General features: G+C 46.7%; 1 protein-coding gene across 7 annotated transcripts in view; it reads left to right on the forward strand.

Moving 5' to 3' along the window:
- Positions 1–854: 854 nt before the first annotated feature.
- LOC125757269 (gastrula zinc finger protein XlCGF52.1-like) overlaps positions 855–18,185 on the forward strand; it is a 158,657-nt gene continuing 141,326 nt past the window's right edge. For all 7 annotated transcript variants that reach the window (XR_007415197.1, XM_049412706.1, XM_049412710.1 and 4 more), the window contains exons 1-3: positions 855–1,154; positions 7,729–7,806; positions 7,886–8,108. Coding sequence is in view for 6 of the 7 variants with exons in the window: in XM_049412706.1 (XP_049268663.1) it covers positions 1,101–1,154; positions 7,729–7,806; positions 7,886–8,108 (355 nt within the window). In the remaining variant the exon portion in view is untranslated. The remainder of the gene's footprint in view (positions 1,155–7,728; positions 7,807–7,885; positions 8,109–18,185) is intronic.

Here is an 18,185-nt window from a genome sequence, read left to right on the forward strand (position 1 = left end):
CCGCGTCGCCTGCATCCGCTTTGTCGCAAAACGAAGTTCAGCAAAAATCAGCAGTTTCACTTCACCACTTTAACTTCTTTAGGCTCACTGATTCAAATCTGGTAACGAAGTTCACAACGATCCATTCTTTTATCCGAAAGAAAACCAAAACATAGCAATAAACAAAGCCACAAGTGCGTTCGAAGCCCACAAGCACGAAGACTAGGCAAATCCGTGTACTACCCATCATTCCCATGGTGGCTGAACGATCGCAGCGCCAGAGTTCCCTCTAGGTCATTTTAGGAAACTCTATGACCACAATATGGTGGCTAGCCACCATAACCACAACGTCGCCATGTTATCCTAACGCAGAGGTTAGTAGATCCACTCCCGGTGTTTGAAGCTGGAACTCGCCGCGGTCGATTTTTTCGCCCTCTGCGGCGATCGCTGGAACTTGAGACTTTCCGGGGCCTGTGGTGGCGCCGTCACATCTTGGCGGTACTTTTCTCTTTTTTTTTTTCGCGTGCGCGACACCATCTAGCGACGACGTCAAAAAAAACTAACATTACTAAATATCATCACTCAAAGCTGTTGCTGTTTGAAAGAGTGTTTGAGCTTGAGAAGCAAAAACAATAATTTTCTGTAAAGTAATTATATTTATTAAAAGGCGAGAAACGCTTCACGGTCCCTGTGCCGACGTCACAGGATGCGCGTCTACTTCCGGAAAGCTGTCCGTTTCACGATTGGCTGTTCTCTTCCTCTCGGCGGTTCTAGGCGGGAGAGCTGCGCCTCCTCTCACTTCTGTGACGTAGGCACCGCAGAACGAACAAGCGGAACGAACAGATCTCCGATGCGATGGATTCCGACCAGAGAGGAGGCACTGTTCCGACTAACGTAACGTTTGTCCTGGAGACCATGGTGGTTTGTTCACGCTATGTCCTTATTGTACGCCGAGCCGCCGTAGAAAAGACTCGTCCCGGGTGCTCGCACCGTCACCGTGTGCAGGTTTTGCGCGCCAGTCGCCCTTGTTCTGAATAATCAACGTCCCAACTCCACGTTTATGGTTTACGCTTCAAATAACTGCTGCTGCTGCACGGAGAACTTCGTCTCGCAGTATCACCATGCCTGCATTTTGCTCTGCGTACGGCTGTACGAGCACCGCCGGCCGAGACGATGTAAGTAGTGTTTCACAACTTTCCACGTGAGAAAAAACAAGCTGCTCAGTGAATCGCTGCTGTGAAAGGAAGTAACTTCAAGCCTTCGAGAACCCCAGTTCCCTGCTCTAAACATTTCCTTGACAGAATTCTGGTAAAATCTCCCTAACTAAGCCCAGGCGTGGTGCCATCGATGTTCATTCAGGAAAGAAATGAGTCGCACGCAGCGCGAGCAGCATTCTCGAGGAGACAAAATTACGAGGTAAGCTGTCGAATGTTGGAGCTTATCATGCTACATGTAGAAAAAAAAAGTTTCACCGCATGGGCGAAACAGTGAATGCGATGATATCAAATTGTAATGTTACACGAAGGAAGGCTAGCAGCTAACTCTTTTGGATCCGATCTCGCGTAGCTCTACAAGGCGCTGGTGCAAGAGGATACAGCCGCTCCAGGGAGAGGAGCGGTTTTCGGGCAGTATCTTCGCGACGGCGTCCATCTGATCAAAGTTCACAGTTGCTGCTCGAGCGACGCTCCTCTCCCCCGGCTTAATGCTGTGGTGCGCAAAGGAACGAAAACACGAAGGAAGGCAAACGAAACACGGCGCAAAGCAGTCCGTACTTCTCCCCCGGCGTCCCTTCATGCTCGTTCAAGATGGGCGGGGCGAAATTTCGTCTCTGCTTGAGAAGCAATCGACGGCAGGCCACGCAGGCGGGTTGACCTTATCGCATGCACCCTCCGTGCGGAGGAGTTGCACGGAGTGAGGTGGTGCAGGGAGCAGAGGAACCCACCCGAGGTCCAGCGCCCGAGGTCCTGGTCCTCGGGCGCCCTTTATATGGAACATGACGGTGATGGCAAAAACACGTCGAAAGGGGCCATATAATTACTATCGCAATAAAAAGTTCATGAGGCTGTTTCACTATGTGAAACTGGATGACCAGCGAAGCTGCGTGACGCACGGCACAAAGGTGACAGAATTTTATCGTGAGGTACAGAAAGTTGCTTTTGAATTTAGCGCATGCTCTTTGAAAGCTTTGCGTTGGAGCAGCATGCATGGTCTTTTTGCCCTGACATGCGTCGTCTTATCTGGCTTGCCGCATGTGTTTGGCATATGATGCTTGGTCTTGAGGAGCCATTTGGGTGGCATGCGCCTTTAGTCGCATTCTCCATTTGGCAACATTTTAGTGGACCTGTGATGAGTAGCAGGGATTGCACAAGGCGGCACATACCTTTTAGGGGGTTTTCTTTTCGCGGAGCTAAGACTGTGTAATTTCCAGTTTTGCTGTAAAAAAAAAAAAAATGGACGTTGTATTGATTGATATATATTTGCCTTGTTTTTCTTCTATTACTTGCACCTTCCTTGCTCTTCTGTCGCTGGTGATGCTTCTGCCAAAGGGTTGCAAACCTGGGTGTGTCTATTCTGCAGAATGCATATCTTAATAAGTGAGCGTGTCCTTGATAGTCATTGGTCTGGCACATGCTTTTAGAAGTTGTCAACCACGTGTGTAACTGAGTACCAATATTCGCAATGCCCACGAACTATAGGTGGCACGCCGTGCGATTCAAGATGGCGCCCGGAGGAGGGTCAACCCGTTTGTTAGCATAGGAACAGGTAGGACGTGCGGGCATACGGCCCGTGCCACTTTCACCGGGTGAAGTGAGCTGCACTGAAATGGATATGAGACCAAAATACTTTCCCAAACCTTGGAAAGTGCAAAGTGCTTGCCACCTAATTATTTTCTGCGGTGTGAAAGGTTATATTTTAGCTCCGTTACCTTGCATCAACGATGTACGAAATCCTGTGCGTGCTACAGAAAACTGCATTAACCATAATTGGCGTATGAACTTACCGGCACCCCAAGGTAGTACGTACCGAGCCTGGCTGACGGATTTGCCTCAGTAATAGGCCGTCAGCGAGTAGCGTCTTCGCTGCTGCATGGGACGACATGTTTAATGTATGTGGTGATGGTTTGCAAACATATTACGCCGTCATTACTTGCACAGTCAGGAACGCGGAGTTACTTTTACGGAACGCAAGCATTTAACATCCCATTCAGTAGCGCTTGTGCCACAGCCATGCTGAGACTAGCCGTGTGCAACTCACTTCACTCGTATGTTGCAGGTTCGATCAGCATGATCGAAACATGAATATCAGAAAGAATGCACACGTATGCTTTTCGCAACGTCGAAGAATTCGATGAACAACAATGCCGTTCGGAAGGTACCTGTTAAGTACAGGAGAAGTTAGCTGAGAGGCGTGGATTGTGGCCGTGACTGCACGTTTCATCGCACTAACCATTTCGCTTTGCTGGTCAAGCTCGAGCAGGTTGGCGGCATGCGGCGCTCCGTAATATCCACAATAGTGCTATATGCAATGCACAGAAAAACTATGCTTTCATTTTGATCTCGCTCAAGGATATTATACATTAAATACGATCAAAGTGACTCACGAGCGTGAAAGAACATTAAAGGGGACGTGAAGTGCAACTCGTTCCTCGTGAGTTAGCAGGTGATTGTTCATCGTCGTTGTCACTCTCGGTGCTTTCACAGCCTTCTACGTCCAGTGAAAAATTCTCGCCGTCAAGATGGTTTCTTTCAACATCACTGTTAAAAGCAATCTGAAGAATTTCCTTTGCCGAACGACTTAGACCACTCAGCGTCACCATGTTTACAATTAGACGTCTGGGCGCGAAGAACATTCTGCTCTCAAACCGGTCAACAGGCAAATAGCAAATCGCTTGCAGTGTGCTGGCACCTATCACCAAACCTACAAAAATGAGCGGCGCAGCGCTGGCTATGAAATCAAACACAACATTGGTCAAGGACGGCGTTGAGAGCATTCGCTTCATGAAAGGCGTGGAGCACACGCGTCTTCGAATGACTGAAACGTCGCTCGCACGATTCTTCACAGAGCGTTCCTGAAAAAGGATAGAGGCCCTATTTTATTGTATCGCCAACTTGAGATGAGCACATGCCGAGCCCGAGCGACCTCCCGCGTACAGCGGTATGAAATTCATGCACTACAATAAACACTGATGAATGCTATATGCAAGTAAAACAGAGTGTGTTTCAATTGAAAATGTCAGACGATAACATTTCACTAACCTACGTGGCTAGAGAAAACCTCGCGAAGCTGATATGCATACCCTGTGGGCTATCGTTGAAAGCGCGAGCTGCCACGTATTTTCACGAAAACTTCGCGTCTCGCAAGAACAAATCCGATTTCTCGTGTCACGGAGTGCCCGGTTTGTTCATTGATGCAGGGAACATGCAAAGTCATAGTGTTCCTTTCTTGACAACGTGTTAACTCTGAGGCTAGCACAGCCGAACAAGGGAGCGGCTGCGTAATGCTGCTATTTTGTCGTCTACTAACCCTCCTCGAGAGGATGCTCCTGAATGCCGCTTGGCAGCGCGACAGTCTATAGGCATTGCGAATACATGTGCACAAGTTTTGTGAATGTGACCCAGACATGGCATTCGACATGCGAGTCTGAACATGGGCTTTTAGAGTATTGAAATCGCGAAATTGCTGTCGCAATACTACATAAAGTTTGCAGTCGCCAGAAACAAGTGTGAGTATAAAAAAATCCACGCAGAATCTCTTTAAGTTGTCTAGGTGATGCCGAAGTGTTGCGATTTATTGTAGGAGCCGGCTGTCCCTGGAATGCTGTTTTCGGGCAGCACTGGCATCCGCTGATTCTTTGAGGTTTGTTGTTGGTGCCACTGGTGGCAAATGCTGCTGAAAACAAGATGCACAAGGCTCATAGAACCCTTGCGCAAGCCACCCGCTCCTCCCCGTTTTTGCATTCGTTTCTTCATTTCAGTTTTATATTTCTAATGCCGATGCTGCTCCACTACTAGATAACCGTAACGTTTGTTACGCTTTTTGTTGCTGTCGTTGCGTGTGATCTGCCGCATACTTTTGTTATGTGTGCGTGGTATAGCATATATAGCATGGTAGAAGAGTGAATGAAAAACCAAGCATCGTAGAATGCGAATTCTGTAACCAGGCGTCACACAATGCGAATTGCGCAACGAGTAGGTTGTTGAATGCTTCCAACCCATTACAAAGGGCTCTGCCATAATTCTTCGTCATGAGGCACAGCATCAACAAAGTGCGCATAATGCCTTACATGCATTTAGCAGGTACGACGGCTCTTCGTAGAATGACGAAAAATGGCACAGTGCCTGCTGCCCTACCTCTCAAAAATTACAATGATTTATAGTGTAGTGTGTTCCTCGCAAGTGCACTTGAATTGGTTGCCAAGGAAGCCCATAAGCGCATGATCCATTTCCTCGGGGTCTCAGTAAAGTTCTTTGCCCCCCCCCCCCCCCCATCTCTCTCCCACGTCAACGTATGTTATACGGCATGACGGGAGAGGGAAATAGCGACCGGGTGTCACCCAATGCAAATTACATAACTGGTGGGCCGTTTAAAGCTTCCAACCCATTACAAAGGGCTGAGCCATAATTCATCATCAGTCGTCACGTCAACATAGTGCACATAATGCCTTACAGACGTGTAGCTGGTGCCTCGCTTCTCCGCAGAATGACGAATAATGGCTTAGTAGGTGCATCCCAACTTCACAAAAATTGTGATTTATGGCGTAGTGGGTACCTTTCTAGTGTACTTGTATTGTAGCCCCAAGAGAGCTTACAATGGGATCTAGAAACGCCGCTCTTCCAGCTTTCGCTGTGACTGTGCTGCGGTTTCAGCGCAGGCCTGGCGTTTTTTATTTCCCAGACTCTATTACAATCATCAGGAAACTCAAATTGCATTCTAAACTCATATTTATTCAAAAAGAAGCTTGCGACTTTTCTCGATTTAGCCCCGATAGTCGTTCACATGCATTTTTAATTAGGGAAGGCATTACTTAGAACTTGAAGGGAATTATGCATGCTTGGGGTAGCATATTTATCCTTCGTATACTGTATTCTGTCACAAGCTAAGAAAAAATGGCTGTCCTTCACCTGTTAAAGACAGTCACGATGGCTGGCTTTTGCTTGAACCACAAGTACTTCTTCCCAGCTAGTGTAAATGCTATGCAAATTAGGAATTCAAGGTACGTTGTTGCTACCTGAAACGTTATGTATGGCCGAGCAGTGATGTCAGAATCCTCTACAAAAGTTACCAGAGTGTTAAAGTTTCCGGCGTAAAACCAGCAACCGAAACATGTGTCTGTATGGGAAGAAGACTGCCTGAAACCTAGAGAAATGCTTGACATCACAAAAATGAGTAAGAGCTATTAGATGGAGCATATATGCAAATTTTCTCTCTCGCAGGAACAGCAATGGCTGAGGGTGGAGCTGGCATTTTTTCTTAGGCCTTAACCGACTACAGATCCTGCATTGGCACATAAAATGTGCATCAAAGCTTTACACTAGTGTAACAAGTGGCAACTGCTTACACGTTCACTCACCTTTGTGGAAAGAGTATTCGAATTGCATTGCAATATTAAAAAATGCAAGAATGGTTATATTAATGAGCACTAACAGACAGTAATGGCAAGAGAAGTATGGGGGACATTATTAGTAGTAAATGTAAGGTAAATGTGAAGAAAGAAAAGTGGACGAAAAGATAACTTGCCGCGGGCAGGGACCGAACCTGCGACCTTCGAATAACGTGTTCGATGCTCTACCAACTGAGCTACCGTGGCGGCCATCCCCCCATCCACTTTATGGAGTATATATGTACATTTAAACGTGGGAGCGTCAATCAGCGCCGCCAGTAGCCATGACGGCGAGTGTGGAACACTCTTTTTTTGCCTGTTGGCGTCACGTAGAACGTGAACTTATTATGAGCTGGCAGCTGACCAATAATCCCTTGCATACTACCTGAAAGCATCAAGCCCGTCAGAACGAGACCGTCGCTATGAATGAAGGAAAGAAGTGTTAATTTTAAGGGCTCATTTTTCTTTGCTATACACAATGTTAATGAGCACTAACCGACAATAATGCCAAGGAAAGTATGGGAGACGTTATTAGTAGTAAATATAAAGTAAATGTGAACAAAGAAAAATGGATGAAAAGATAACTTGCCGCGGGCCGGGAGCGAACCTGCGACCTTCAAATAACGCGTTCGATGCTCTACCAACTGAGCTACCGCGGCAGCCATCCCACCGTCCACTTTATAGGGTATATATGTACATTTAAATGTGGGAGTGTCAGTCAGTGCTGCCAGTTGCCACGACGGCGAGTGTGGAACACTTTTTCTGCCTGTTGGCGTCACGTAGAACGTGAACTTATTACGAGCTGGCAGCTGACCAATAATCCCACTGACACACTGGTTACCACAGAGCGGTTGCAAGACGACGCACAAGGCCGTGATACTGTTAACTCTAACACAGATGTAGGATTACAGCCCACTAGAATATTCTAGCGAATTGTCGTATAAGTTGCAGTTATTTCAGTGGCTCCGACGATGCAGCTCCAGTCACCCTACTCAAGTTATCAAACTGCTGCGAACCAGAGGAAGACAGATTGCTCATAGAAATTCGCTCACTGTGACAGAAAGCCCTCTTTTGGTGGGAGGCCATCTTGTCTCACTTCTCAAGACCAGCGGTACACTGTTCATGCACTGTTTGATACACTGTTGCAGATTCTTGCACAGCCGCTCTCTGGAAACGGAACCATTGGTCAAGCGCCAGGGCCAAGTCAATGTTGCAAAACAGATCCTGTAAGAGGGCTTTCATTACTTTACTCGGCAATGATCTTTTGCGTTATCACTTGTAACAACACAAGCCAATTTATTTCAGGATGACGTCGCAGCAGATCCAGTATATGATGCAGCATGGGGCCTCACTCTCCAGTTGGGAAAAGCCGTAGAAACATCACCAGAGCCAGCGTGTGAGCTGCGTCACGTCACAGATAAATCCGTTCAAGTGCGACTACTAATCCACCATGAAGCATCACAAGCAAATGAAAAGAAAATTCTGTCAACAAGTGCTACGCAAACAGAGCCTCAAGCTGTTTCTTCAGGTATGTCTCCGCATTTGTTGTTAAAGAAAAATTCGGCAGATCCCACGTACCGTGGGAGTCGATGTTATGCGAAGCATGCGGCGAATAGGTGACTGTGGTGTAACTTTTTTACTGAGCGACACATTACAAAATGACGCTAAAGATTTCTATAAATTTTATATGCACACATATATATGTTGAAGAGCCGCATATGTGTTATATATGCGGCATATGTGTTATATATGACCGTAAACAATTGGTTATATACCAGTTGTTTACGGTTGGGTAACGCTGCCAATGGCAACGTGGGTATTACCAACACCAGAAGCGGTAAGCTGATATGTAGTGCTTATAAGTGTCCCGAGAACGCATGCACGTTTCACGAACCCGTGTGCATGTGTGCAAGAAGTTCTTGACAGTTCTTGAACAAGGGCATCATCACCGTAATCAGTGAGCACCAGCAGCTGGTCATGACTTGTTATAGGATCCGGTCGGGATCGTGGTGACGAGGGGTCCATGTGTAGTGAAGTATGTGGTATAGTAGAGCTGTTGGAATTCGTGTATGCCTCGGTCATTTCGTCAACAAATCGTCTGTCGACAGAGTCGGCGACAAATCGGAACCTAAAGCCACCCTTCGCGTTGTGGAGGTATAGGCCGTCGAGGCTGGTAGACCTGGATAGTGCTACGTAGACAAACATCAGTGGATGGTGTTTGTCGTATTCGTAGACTACCTGGGCGTATGTGGCCTACGTAGCCTAGTCTACAAAGCGGCTGTCAATCAATCTGGCATCATCCTCGGTCAGCATGAGGCCATCGCCCAGCCTCGTAAGAAATGAAGAGGACACTGCGTCGCTCTGGTGGACGAAGTGCATTTTACGGTGCGGTGATGTGGATATCATATGTAACTTTCAATAATATATTCCTTCGCGGTCGAGCAGTGCTTTAATATAGCTTGCTGAATCATAGGAATACAAACGTAATGTTTACTAGACTGCTATAAATGTGGAGCCAACACTGGAACTACAGACGTTAATCTGATATGACGCCTGTATCGTAGGAGTACACATCGTAGCAGTATCATGTAGTGTTTATTGCCTTCTTGTAAAATTAGATAGCCAGCACCACAACCACAATTGACGTTGCACCGATATTACGCCTGCGTAGGCTGTTTTTCCAAACGAGTTTATAGACCTGGCGTGACTCTGTGGTAGAATACCTGATTGCCACGCAGAATACTTGCGTTCGATTCCTGCTGGGATCCTAATTTTCATTCTTTCCATTCGTTGAGTCAACGCTGCCGATGTTGGTTTTCCTTAACGCTCTAGCATTTAAGTTACCAATGCCTGTTCTCGCCGCTCCTGGGTAGATATAAACTGTCAATCACCTGTGGCGCATACCCGTAAACCGCGGCTCGTGGTAAACGGGTATGTGCCACACGTGTCTAGTGGAAAGGGTTTGGCGACGTACGCGACAGGATTTGAACGTTATTCATGTCATGACCCGGTAGTCATATTCGTCAAATCCTCTTACCCTCCCATGCAAAGTTTGGTCTACACCAAGTGAAGGAGGCGATCATGAGAGCACCCAGACGTAGGCGGCTAGATAGATAGATAGATAGATACGTAGATAGAAACGCTGAAAGTGCCAGAGGTTCGCTAAGAAATGCTTCGCATTTAATAACATGGAAATAGTGTCCGAAAAAAAAGATCGGCAAATGCCACGCCTTGTGGGAATCGAACTCTGCAGACGTAGCCGCTGCGCAGTCACTGTCTGCGTAATCCTCGAAGGTAACCGCAGCGTCTACTGGGAACTTCTCGGTAAGCTCATTCTAAAGCTCTGGGTTGAGCTCCGCTTCGTCATCGCAGTGTCGTGGCGTAGGCTCGCAGTCTTGCGGCATAAGCGAAGTCTCGAGAAGACCTCCCTTTCGCCAGCAGTTGCTAATGGTGCTTGCCTTGACGTTCCACCACGATCCTGTCAGCATTTCTGCGGCTTGACGGATGTTGACCTCCGTGGGCAGCTTCAGTTGTATGTTAATGAGAAGGCGCTGCACAAGTTGCTTCCGAAATTAGGCCTTCACACAACCTATTATGCCCTTGTCTAAAGGTTGGAGCAAGGACGTACAATTCGGGGGCAGAAATTCAAGCTGCACATTGCTCAAACGCACGTTCACCATATGTGCCGAGCAGCTGTCAACGATTAGAAAAACCTTCTTTTGTTTCTTCTTCATTGTGTTGGTGAACTGCAGCAGCCACTGCGTGAACAGTTCCCGCGTCATCCACGCTTTCTTATTTGCCCGATAGTCGCAAGGCGACGAGACAACGTTTTTCAAACAGCGAGGCTTGGCGGACTTGCCAGTAACAAGAGGCTTGAGTTTTTCCGTGCCTGTGGCGTTGCAGCAGAAGAGCACTGACAAGCGAAGAAGCGATTTTTTTTCGCCCTTACATTTCTCACCTTTGAAGTTCATTGTCTTATCAGGTAACAGCTGATAAAAGCACGGCATTTCGATGGCGCTGAAAACGTCATCTGGACTGAACGACTCGACGATTTCCTGAAAGCACTCGTTCCGCCAGGCAATCGCACTTTCGGCATCGGGCACCTTTTCTTTTCCGCACGCGAGTTGCCACATGATGCCATTCCTTTGCCGGAACCGATAGAGCCGTCCGGCACTTGCGTCGAAGCTGGAGGTGGCCAAAGCGACCGCGAACTGTCGCACCTTTTCTTGAATAATAGGGCCTGAAAAGGGCACACCGTGTTGTCTGGCATCCTTAAACCATGTGAGGACGGCGTCGTCGACGGTTTGGTAGTTGCCCAGCCGCAAGCGTTTTCTTGAGGGAGCCAGCTGTGATTCTCGATGTAATTTCACGATCTTCTCCCGATCCTTCAGTATCGTTGCCACTGTTGACGGCGCGATATCACGCTCTCTGCATATGTCCACTTGCTTTTTTCCAGCATTCAGCTCCGTCAGAATGTCCAATTTTTCCTTGAGCGAAAACTTGCGTCGCTTCTTTTTTTAACGCTGGGGCCAGGAGAACTCATTACCAGAAAAGCGACTGCACAACACGATCTCAACTTCGCAGCTCCAAACGACAGCAACTGGAAACGTGGTGACAACAGCGGCACTAAGCCTACGATGTTGCTTGATATGGTTTGACCAGTTTGACCGGTTGGTGACACTCGTGTTGATGTCGACGCTGATGGGGCTGCACCCGTTGAAGCGGGTTTCCCAGTGCATATCTGCTGCAGATGATAGGTGCAAGCATCAGTGATTTCCGTGCCAAAACATTCACGGAACTTCGTAATAACGAAGCATCTTGTTGATTTTGGGGTTAAATTACGTAGTTTAATCTGAAATATTCGGTATTCTGAAATTCGTAGTACTGAAAGTTTTTTACATTGGGCAATATAGGCATTTTGGCGGGGATTTCAAAAAGATTCCTTAATCTGAAAATTTTGTTAATTTGATGTTAGTAGTAACGAGATTTTACTGTACAGTGAAACCTCTCAATAGCGAAAGACCTCAAGAACGAAATTGTTGCGGCAACGAAGATATCTGGTGTCCCCGGCGAACCTCCATAAAGTTTAATGCATTTGGCCCCTCTCAGCAGCAAAGAGACTTTTACTATTTTCTTACCGTGCGAAAATGGTTATTTTTACGTGTCTCGGGAAGAAAGCTTTTGCCAGTTTGAAAAGCACTCCAGAATGCATTGCAGCATACCAAATTATGCATAATGAAATGGTGTTTTGAAAAAATATAAGTTATAAAGCAACAAAAGTATTGTGGAATGTATAAAAATTTGAAAGTGTGTAACTTTTTGTCACCAGCTGATAAACAGAGCACTAAAAAACACTGTATGTGCAAGAACACTCAGAACAACGATGAACCGAGGTACTGCTTCGCTGCTCGTGCAATGCATTGAAGCATTTCCTGGTTTTCGCGAGACACAGGAGCACTCCTGCAGTTTTCACATATATTTTTTGTTTTTTTTTACGAAAATAGTCTGATGGATGCCCGCGATGTGAACAACACCTATGTAAACCAGATGTGCAATGAACTTCACCAATTCGTCTGGCGTGACCGCTTTCCATCAGTCCACCTCTCTCCGCATAGGTTGGCGTTCAAAATATGCGTCCAAGAGCATACTTATTAGTTTTTTTTTTTTCAGATAACAAAATCGTGCAGTCCTAAAACGTCTCGCACCGCTCTGTAGTGCGGGGCCGAGATCTGCTCTGGCAGTCTTCGTGTCATGAGGAGCTTTGCAGCCGACGCCAGCACATCACGCCCCAGCGACATGTGGACCTTGCGCGTAACCAGAGTAGCTCTAAGATTGTGCACAAAGGTCAGCAGCTACGCACGTGCGGCAGAGGAGACCACTTGAAGCCATAAACGAAACCAACTCCTGAACGGCTGCGGATGTCCCAGGCCGACGCAAAATATCGTCGCCATCAGAGCTTGAAGCTGAGGTGCTGTCATCTTCGGACTCGGAGCCCGTCGTCGCACTAAATTCAGGCGTGGTTGCAAGATAGTTTTGAGCGGCGCGCGTTCATCACTGGCACAGGTGCGCACCCATGCGCACGTGAAGACACCGCCATAGGAGTGACTAGCGACACGGGATGCGGCCTTGTGTCTGATATTTCAATAGAAGTGAAACCGAAGCTGCTGGAAACTATCTCAAAAGGTCACATCCACACGTCATACATGCGGCGGACCTTCGGAAATAATTTTGCGTAAAATAATTCTTCCTAGACTCCAAACAACAGTTCTCTAGTGAATAGCTGGCATAAATTTCAGGCCATTATTACCACTCAACACTGTCAGATTGCAAAGCTGACACCATAATTTGATATTTGATTTGCCAAAGTTCATTTGATTACAGAACTTTGATGTTACTGAAGCATAACCCCAAGCGGCATGCATTTCTCTCAAGTTCGTCAGCCAAGTGCATTTTCCCAACAACACACGAAAGTTGGTTCGCGCAAAGGTCTGTCAAAAATCACTATGTTGCCAAAATGGGCAAATTCAAACTGATTCTGAAAGTTCAGTGGCTGGACTAACTAGTAGGAGGTGCTAGGTGCACGAGAAACAATTTGAACATGCCAAAATCGACTATTCAAAGCATCGATCACCGGTGATCGATTTGAATAGGCGTGGTAACGAAAGAGATAAAAAGCGCTCCCGCAATAACAAAAGTTTCAGGTTGTGATCAGCAACATTTTTTTCAACCCATGAGCTAGTCGGGAACCCAGAAGTTTGAAAGTTGCAGCACTGGGGCTCATTCGACAAGTCAGGCACATACATTTCTGCCAATAAGCATTGGTGCGACCATTGCTGTTTATATTCGGTTGGGTGATGATGATAGCAAGAAGACTACCTTTTTGCTGAGAAACGTTTTTTGCTGACTCCTCTGTTGGCAAATATATGAGCATGATGTTTAAAGTGACGACATCCACGAAAGTGACGTCGTGCCGACAGACATTCTGTAGACTCCCGCGCGACTCTCCGTGTGCACGCCGAAATCGGCTATGGTTTGCTTACATGCAGTGTTAAGCCTTTTGGAAAGACTCCGCCTGCTATTAAAAACCATAAGTTTTTGACGCTTGAGTAGAAGTCTACCATGATCATCGAAGCTGCGAAAGGCAAGGCTCGAGCCGTCCAGCTCCTTCAGAGCAGAGTGAAACAAAGGAAGGTCAGCAACTTCTTTAAATAAATTTTTGTTGTGCTAGGTAATTGGTGTGTGTGTTTTTCTATTTTAGTGGCAACGAAATTCTCATGAGAATGAACAAAAATTGCTTCCTCGGCGATTTCGTTACTGAGGGTTTCGACTGTATGCATTAACCACCAAGTCCAAATTAGCATTTCCTGATGCGCGCCATCAACGCCAATACAGAAGTACATACAGTGCCACCGCAAATATTGCCTAAAGTACCCACCACAAAGCCTTTTTTTTACTTAAGTGTGAAAAAGATGCTGGCTCTCTCGTGCGCTAGCGCATCGTCAAGGTGTACGCCAAGCGGCATTTCGGAACTAAGGTATTGTAGGGTCCGGGATACGCAGCGACTGACATAGCGGCAGAACAGACAGTATTGGCTTTCCGCGGTACATGTCTATGCGTCTATACCACAGTCTGTCACTAAGCGAAAATTGACACAGTTTTCATTAAAGCGTGGCATGGCTGTGTGGATCTGATCGCCCCTGGGTAGCTGCGTGCAATGCGCTGCCTACTCATGTCACGCCATCATTTCCGGGCCACTTGCATACATCGTATGTGCATTTGTCGCGGGAGTGTTTTTCGTGTCCACTCTGCTTCAGTATGTGCACAGATGCGGGGATTAGCTTGTTGGGTTATCGCGGCGGCGACGAGTGCGGATCGCTTGATTGACTACCTTCCAGCAGCATTGCTGCTGGACTAGCTTCCAGCAAACGATGCGCACTCATCAATGTTCTAGTGGTCCTGGCAATGGACAGAGGCGCATTTTAATTGCTGCCTAATAAAAGCGTGCAATATGACTGCAACAGCGCTATGATTGTTGTACCGTACACGAGCGTTTGGCGTGATAGTTTGAATGCAGCGAAGTTTCATGGCGACCACGACCCGTGATGCTCAATTCAGCACGCTACTGTAATTTCATCAGCGCCTGGCGCGCAGCGTGTCTTTGTACTGCCTAAAGTATCCAATTCGGTTATTGGAAAGGTTGTATTAAATCGTTGTCTGACACTTAAAGGGACCGATAGCTGATTTTTTTTGACCCATTTTTTTACGGTGCAACAGAAAGCTCACCCTTCGCAGTGTTTGTAGCTGCAGTAGTTAGGTAATGCCAAAAGCATGTAGTTATTTTACAAGCAGTATTTTTCGATCTGAAAGGCTCTATACAGAGACGTACCTTTCCTCCAGCAATGCTGAGAATTGATACCGCTGCCGCCAGCCCTTCTCGCAATTTGTGAAAGCTATCGTTGTTCTGCTTTCGCAGGAGTTCCTGTAACTATGCTTAACCACCTTTATTTATAGCTTTTCAACTATATTTGAAAATAGCAAGCTGTTACATTGAGATGATGTGGCATAATACACCTTCCCTGTATCTGTACCGCATCTTGTGCGCATGTGTCCAAGGTTGCCTGCACCTGTGTGATGGGTGGCTTGTCCAGGCGTCGTTACTCTCTCGGTTCACGAGCCAAGCCAAGTCATCGAAAACGTCACTGCGCATGTGCGCGGCCACGCCGAGTAGCAGTGCGCGTCATTTCTGAGACGAACTGTAGGTAGAAAAACTATGTCGCTCCAAAATCTTAGCTACCTGGAAACTGCGAGCACGGTTGCATGAGCATGCTGAAGAGTGGCTCAAGACGTGCTGACGAGCATGAGATCATAACGTCTCGCGAAGGCAGCGCCACTGTAATGCATACTACTGACGCAGGCCTATATGTACATTTTTATGGAGTAATACTTTTTAATATAAAGAAACGAACAATATTTCAAAACTAACAAAAAAATCGTTGACCACGTACAGCAATCAACAGTTACATGGCCGGTTCATCGGATTGTTCATGCTCTTGCCGCCAGAGGTCATTTTTCACGACTTTAAAATTAAGAAATAAAAATATAAATCCATCTTTCAAGAAAAAAACAGGGTTGGTATGAGTCAACGTGACGGACAGTTCTTTCCATCAGTGGAGTCATCTCATTTCCTGTTCTGGGCAGTTGTCGGTCCCTTTAAAGGGACCCTAAAGGCAAATAACAATTTATGTCATAGTGAAAGCTCAATGTATGACAACTTCTAAAACGCCAATATTATCAACAGCAGTGTGCTACTTACCGAGAAATTAAGCTAAATGTATCACATGATGAGCACCACGAGTGGGACATTTTCGAAGTGATCCCGATGACATATGAGAGTCTGCCTACAATAAATCACTAGTAATCAAACTAGCAGCAATAAAAAAAGAACCTTCCGTGGATCAAATGACGTAACAAAATGCTGTTTGTTCGTTTCCGTTTGATTCATGGAAAAAACCTCTGTCGCGTTGCCATGGGGAACGGCGCGCGTGGTTCAAAGGTTGCGTTTTCGCCGAACTGCGCTTCGCCCGGCGCCCTGCTTCGCACACGTGGTCGCGTCTCGGTGGTAGTTTCGGGATCGCGTACTGCCGTGGCGTACAGCCCAGCATCGCGAGCCAATGTCTCGTCAAATTCTCCGTCCACATCCATTACGGCGATTGCGGCAAGCTTCGATGGCTGTTCTTGCAGCTGTGGGTCCCGCCACTTTCGCTCTGCTGCTACTAGTGTCAGCGGCTGCGCAGTAAAGGCGGGCAACGTTGGGCACGGCAGCAGTGCATATGAAAGTCTGATTTCAGGCGGGTGATTTGAAGTGCGCTAACGCGATGCGGACCACTAAAACGTGATTTCATTTCAAATTAAGCATTTCCTTGGCATAAAAGTAGCACTACGAGGTTTCTGGACGGCTATTTCAACAATCAACGTCGACTTAATATTTGCTTTAAGTGTCCCTTTAAGCATGATTCCTCACATATGTTTTGCCTGGGGCAACATTTTTCCAAAAGAAAGATCACTGCCGCTTTTTCTGAGAGTTCTGCTTCGGTGATGCCTTCCGTCAGTGCAACACCTGCTGCGCCGTCAGATGTCTTGCGCTGGCCCAGAAAGGATCTCAGGATACCTTACCCCAGACTTTGCTTGAAGTGGTTGATGCGTTAATATCTTCTCATATTTGCATCCGCTGCTCAGAGGCTAGTTCCCCAGTATACTTCTAGATTTCTTTTTGTAAGGAACGCAGTTGGCTTGTTCGTGTCTGCAAGCATCTCTTTTCTCGATATTCTCAAAAAAAGTTTAAGCCTCTGGTTCCGTAAATGCAGGAGGTGCCCGTCAGGGTCTGGTTGATCACCAGAAACATGCAGCGTCTGTTGCTGCATGCTTGACATGCATCGTAGCTTTCATTAAGGCATCAAGGTCTGTAATATGGCTGTTGCACCTGCTTGAGATAATTATCCCAGTGTGTAATCATGCATTCTCGTCTATTGCATGAGCTGCAGCATTTTTTCACATGTCGTGGCAGTAGGAAGGTGGTCACTGCCTAGAGGATCTTCAAGAAGCTTGCAGTGACAGGTTCTGGATTACAAGAACCCGATAAGTTAGCGAATCACAGTCGAGATGTGTTCCCCACCCCCCCATACCTGGACTGTGACTGTGGGCGTTACCATGATCGAGCTGCTGTGTCATGCTGTGTATGAGTGAACTGTGTTGGCACTGTCGCAGGAGACAGTAAAGCAGCCATGTTAACCGATGAAGTGGTGGTGACACCTCTGAAGGTGATACGGTCTCTTCAGCGAGTGAAGCGACTTTCGTGCTATCTGTCTCTTCCACGCAAAGTAAGCGGTGAGAGTGCAGCATGTACAAACGGTACAAAGCTATGAGCAGTCTACTGATCCTTGTTGAGATAGCGCGTGCGACCCTGCCCTTTTAGAGTGCAGGTCTTAGGGACCCGTTCCTGCGTTGAGCGGTGTCGCCGTCGGCATAACCAATAGACATGAAAAAATAAAATGAGAGAAAAATACCGAGGATAGCATGGGATTTGAACCTGGGCCCTCTTCGTGGCAGTCGAGTATTCTACTACAGAGCCACGCCGATGCTTGAGACTCACTTGCAAAAAGACCCTATACAGTCGTGATGTCACGCAAAGAATTGCGTTAACGTACGTAATATAGCGTCTCAGAAGAGTAAAATAACAACCATTCATCATACAATGCTAATTGCGCAACAAGTGTGTGGTTTAATGCTTGCCACCAACTGTAAAGTGTTCAGCCATAATTCTTCATCGTCATCAGCCACACGCAGCATCAACAAAGTGCACATAATAGCTTACAGATGTGTAGCGGGTACCTGGCTTATCCGCAGAAAGAAGAATAATGGCATAGTGGGTGCTGTCCTAAGTCGCAAAAATTTTGATTTATGGCATAGTTGATACCTTGCGGAAAACCAAAACTTGAAACACAGTTGGCCTTGCCCCAACACGAAGCTACGCTCAGAATTCGCATGAGGCAGTATTGTAATCATCGGTGATTTTTTATAAAAGTTTGCAATTTCTGCCCGAGCACGA

The sequence above is a fragment of the Rhipicephalus sanguineus genome, chromosome 2 (assembly GCF_013339695.2).
Source record: "Rhipicephalus sanguineus isolate Rsan-2018 chromosome 2, BIME_Rsan_1.4, whole genome shotgun sequence".
NCBI classification, from domain to species: domain Eukaryota; kingdom Metazoa; phylum Arthropoda; class Arachnida; order Ixodida; family Ixodidae; genus Rhipicephalus; species Rhipicephalus sanguineus.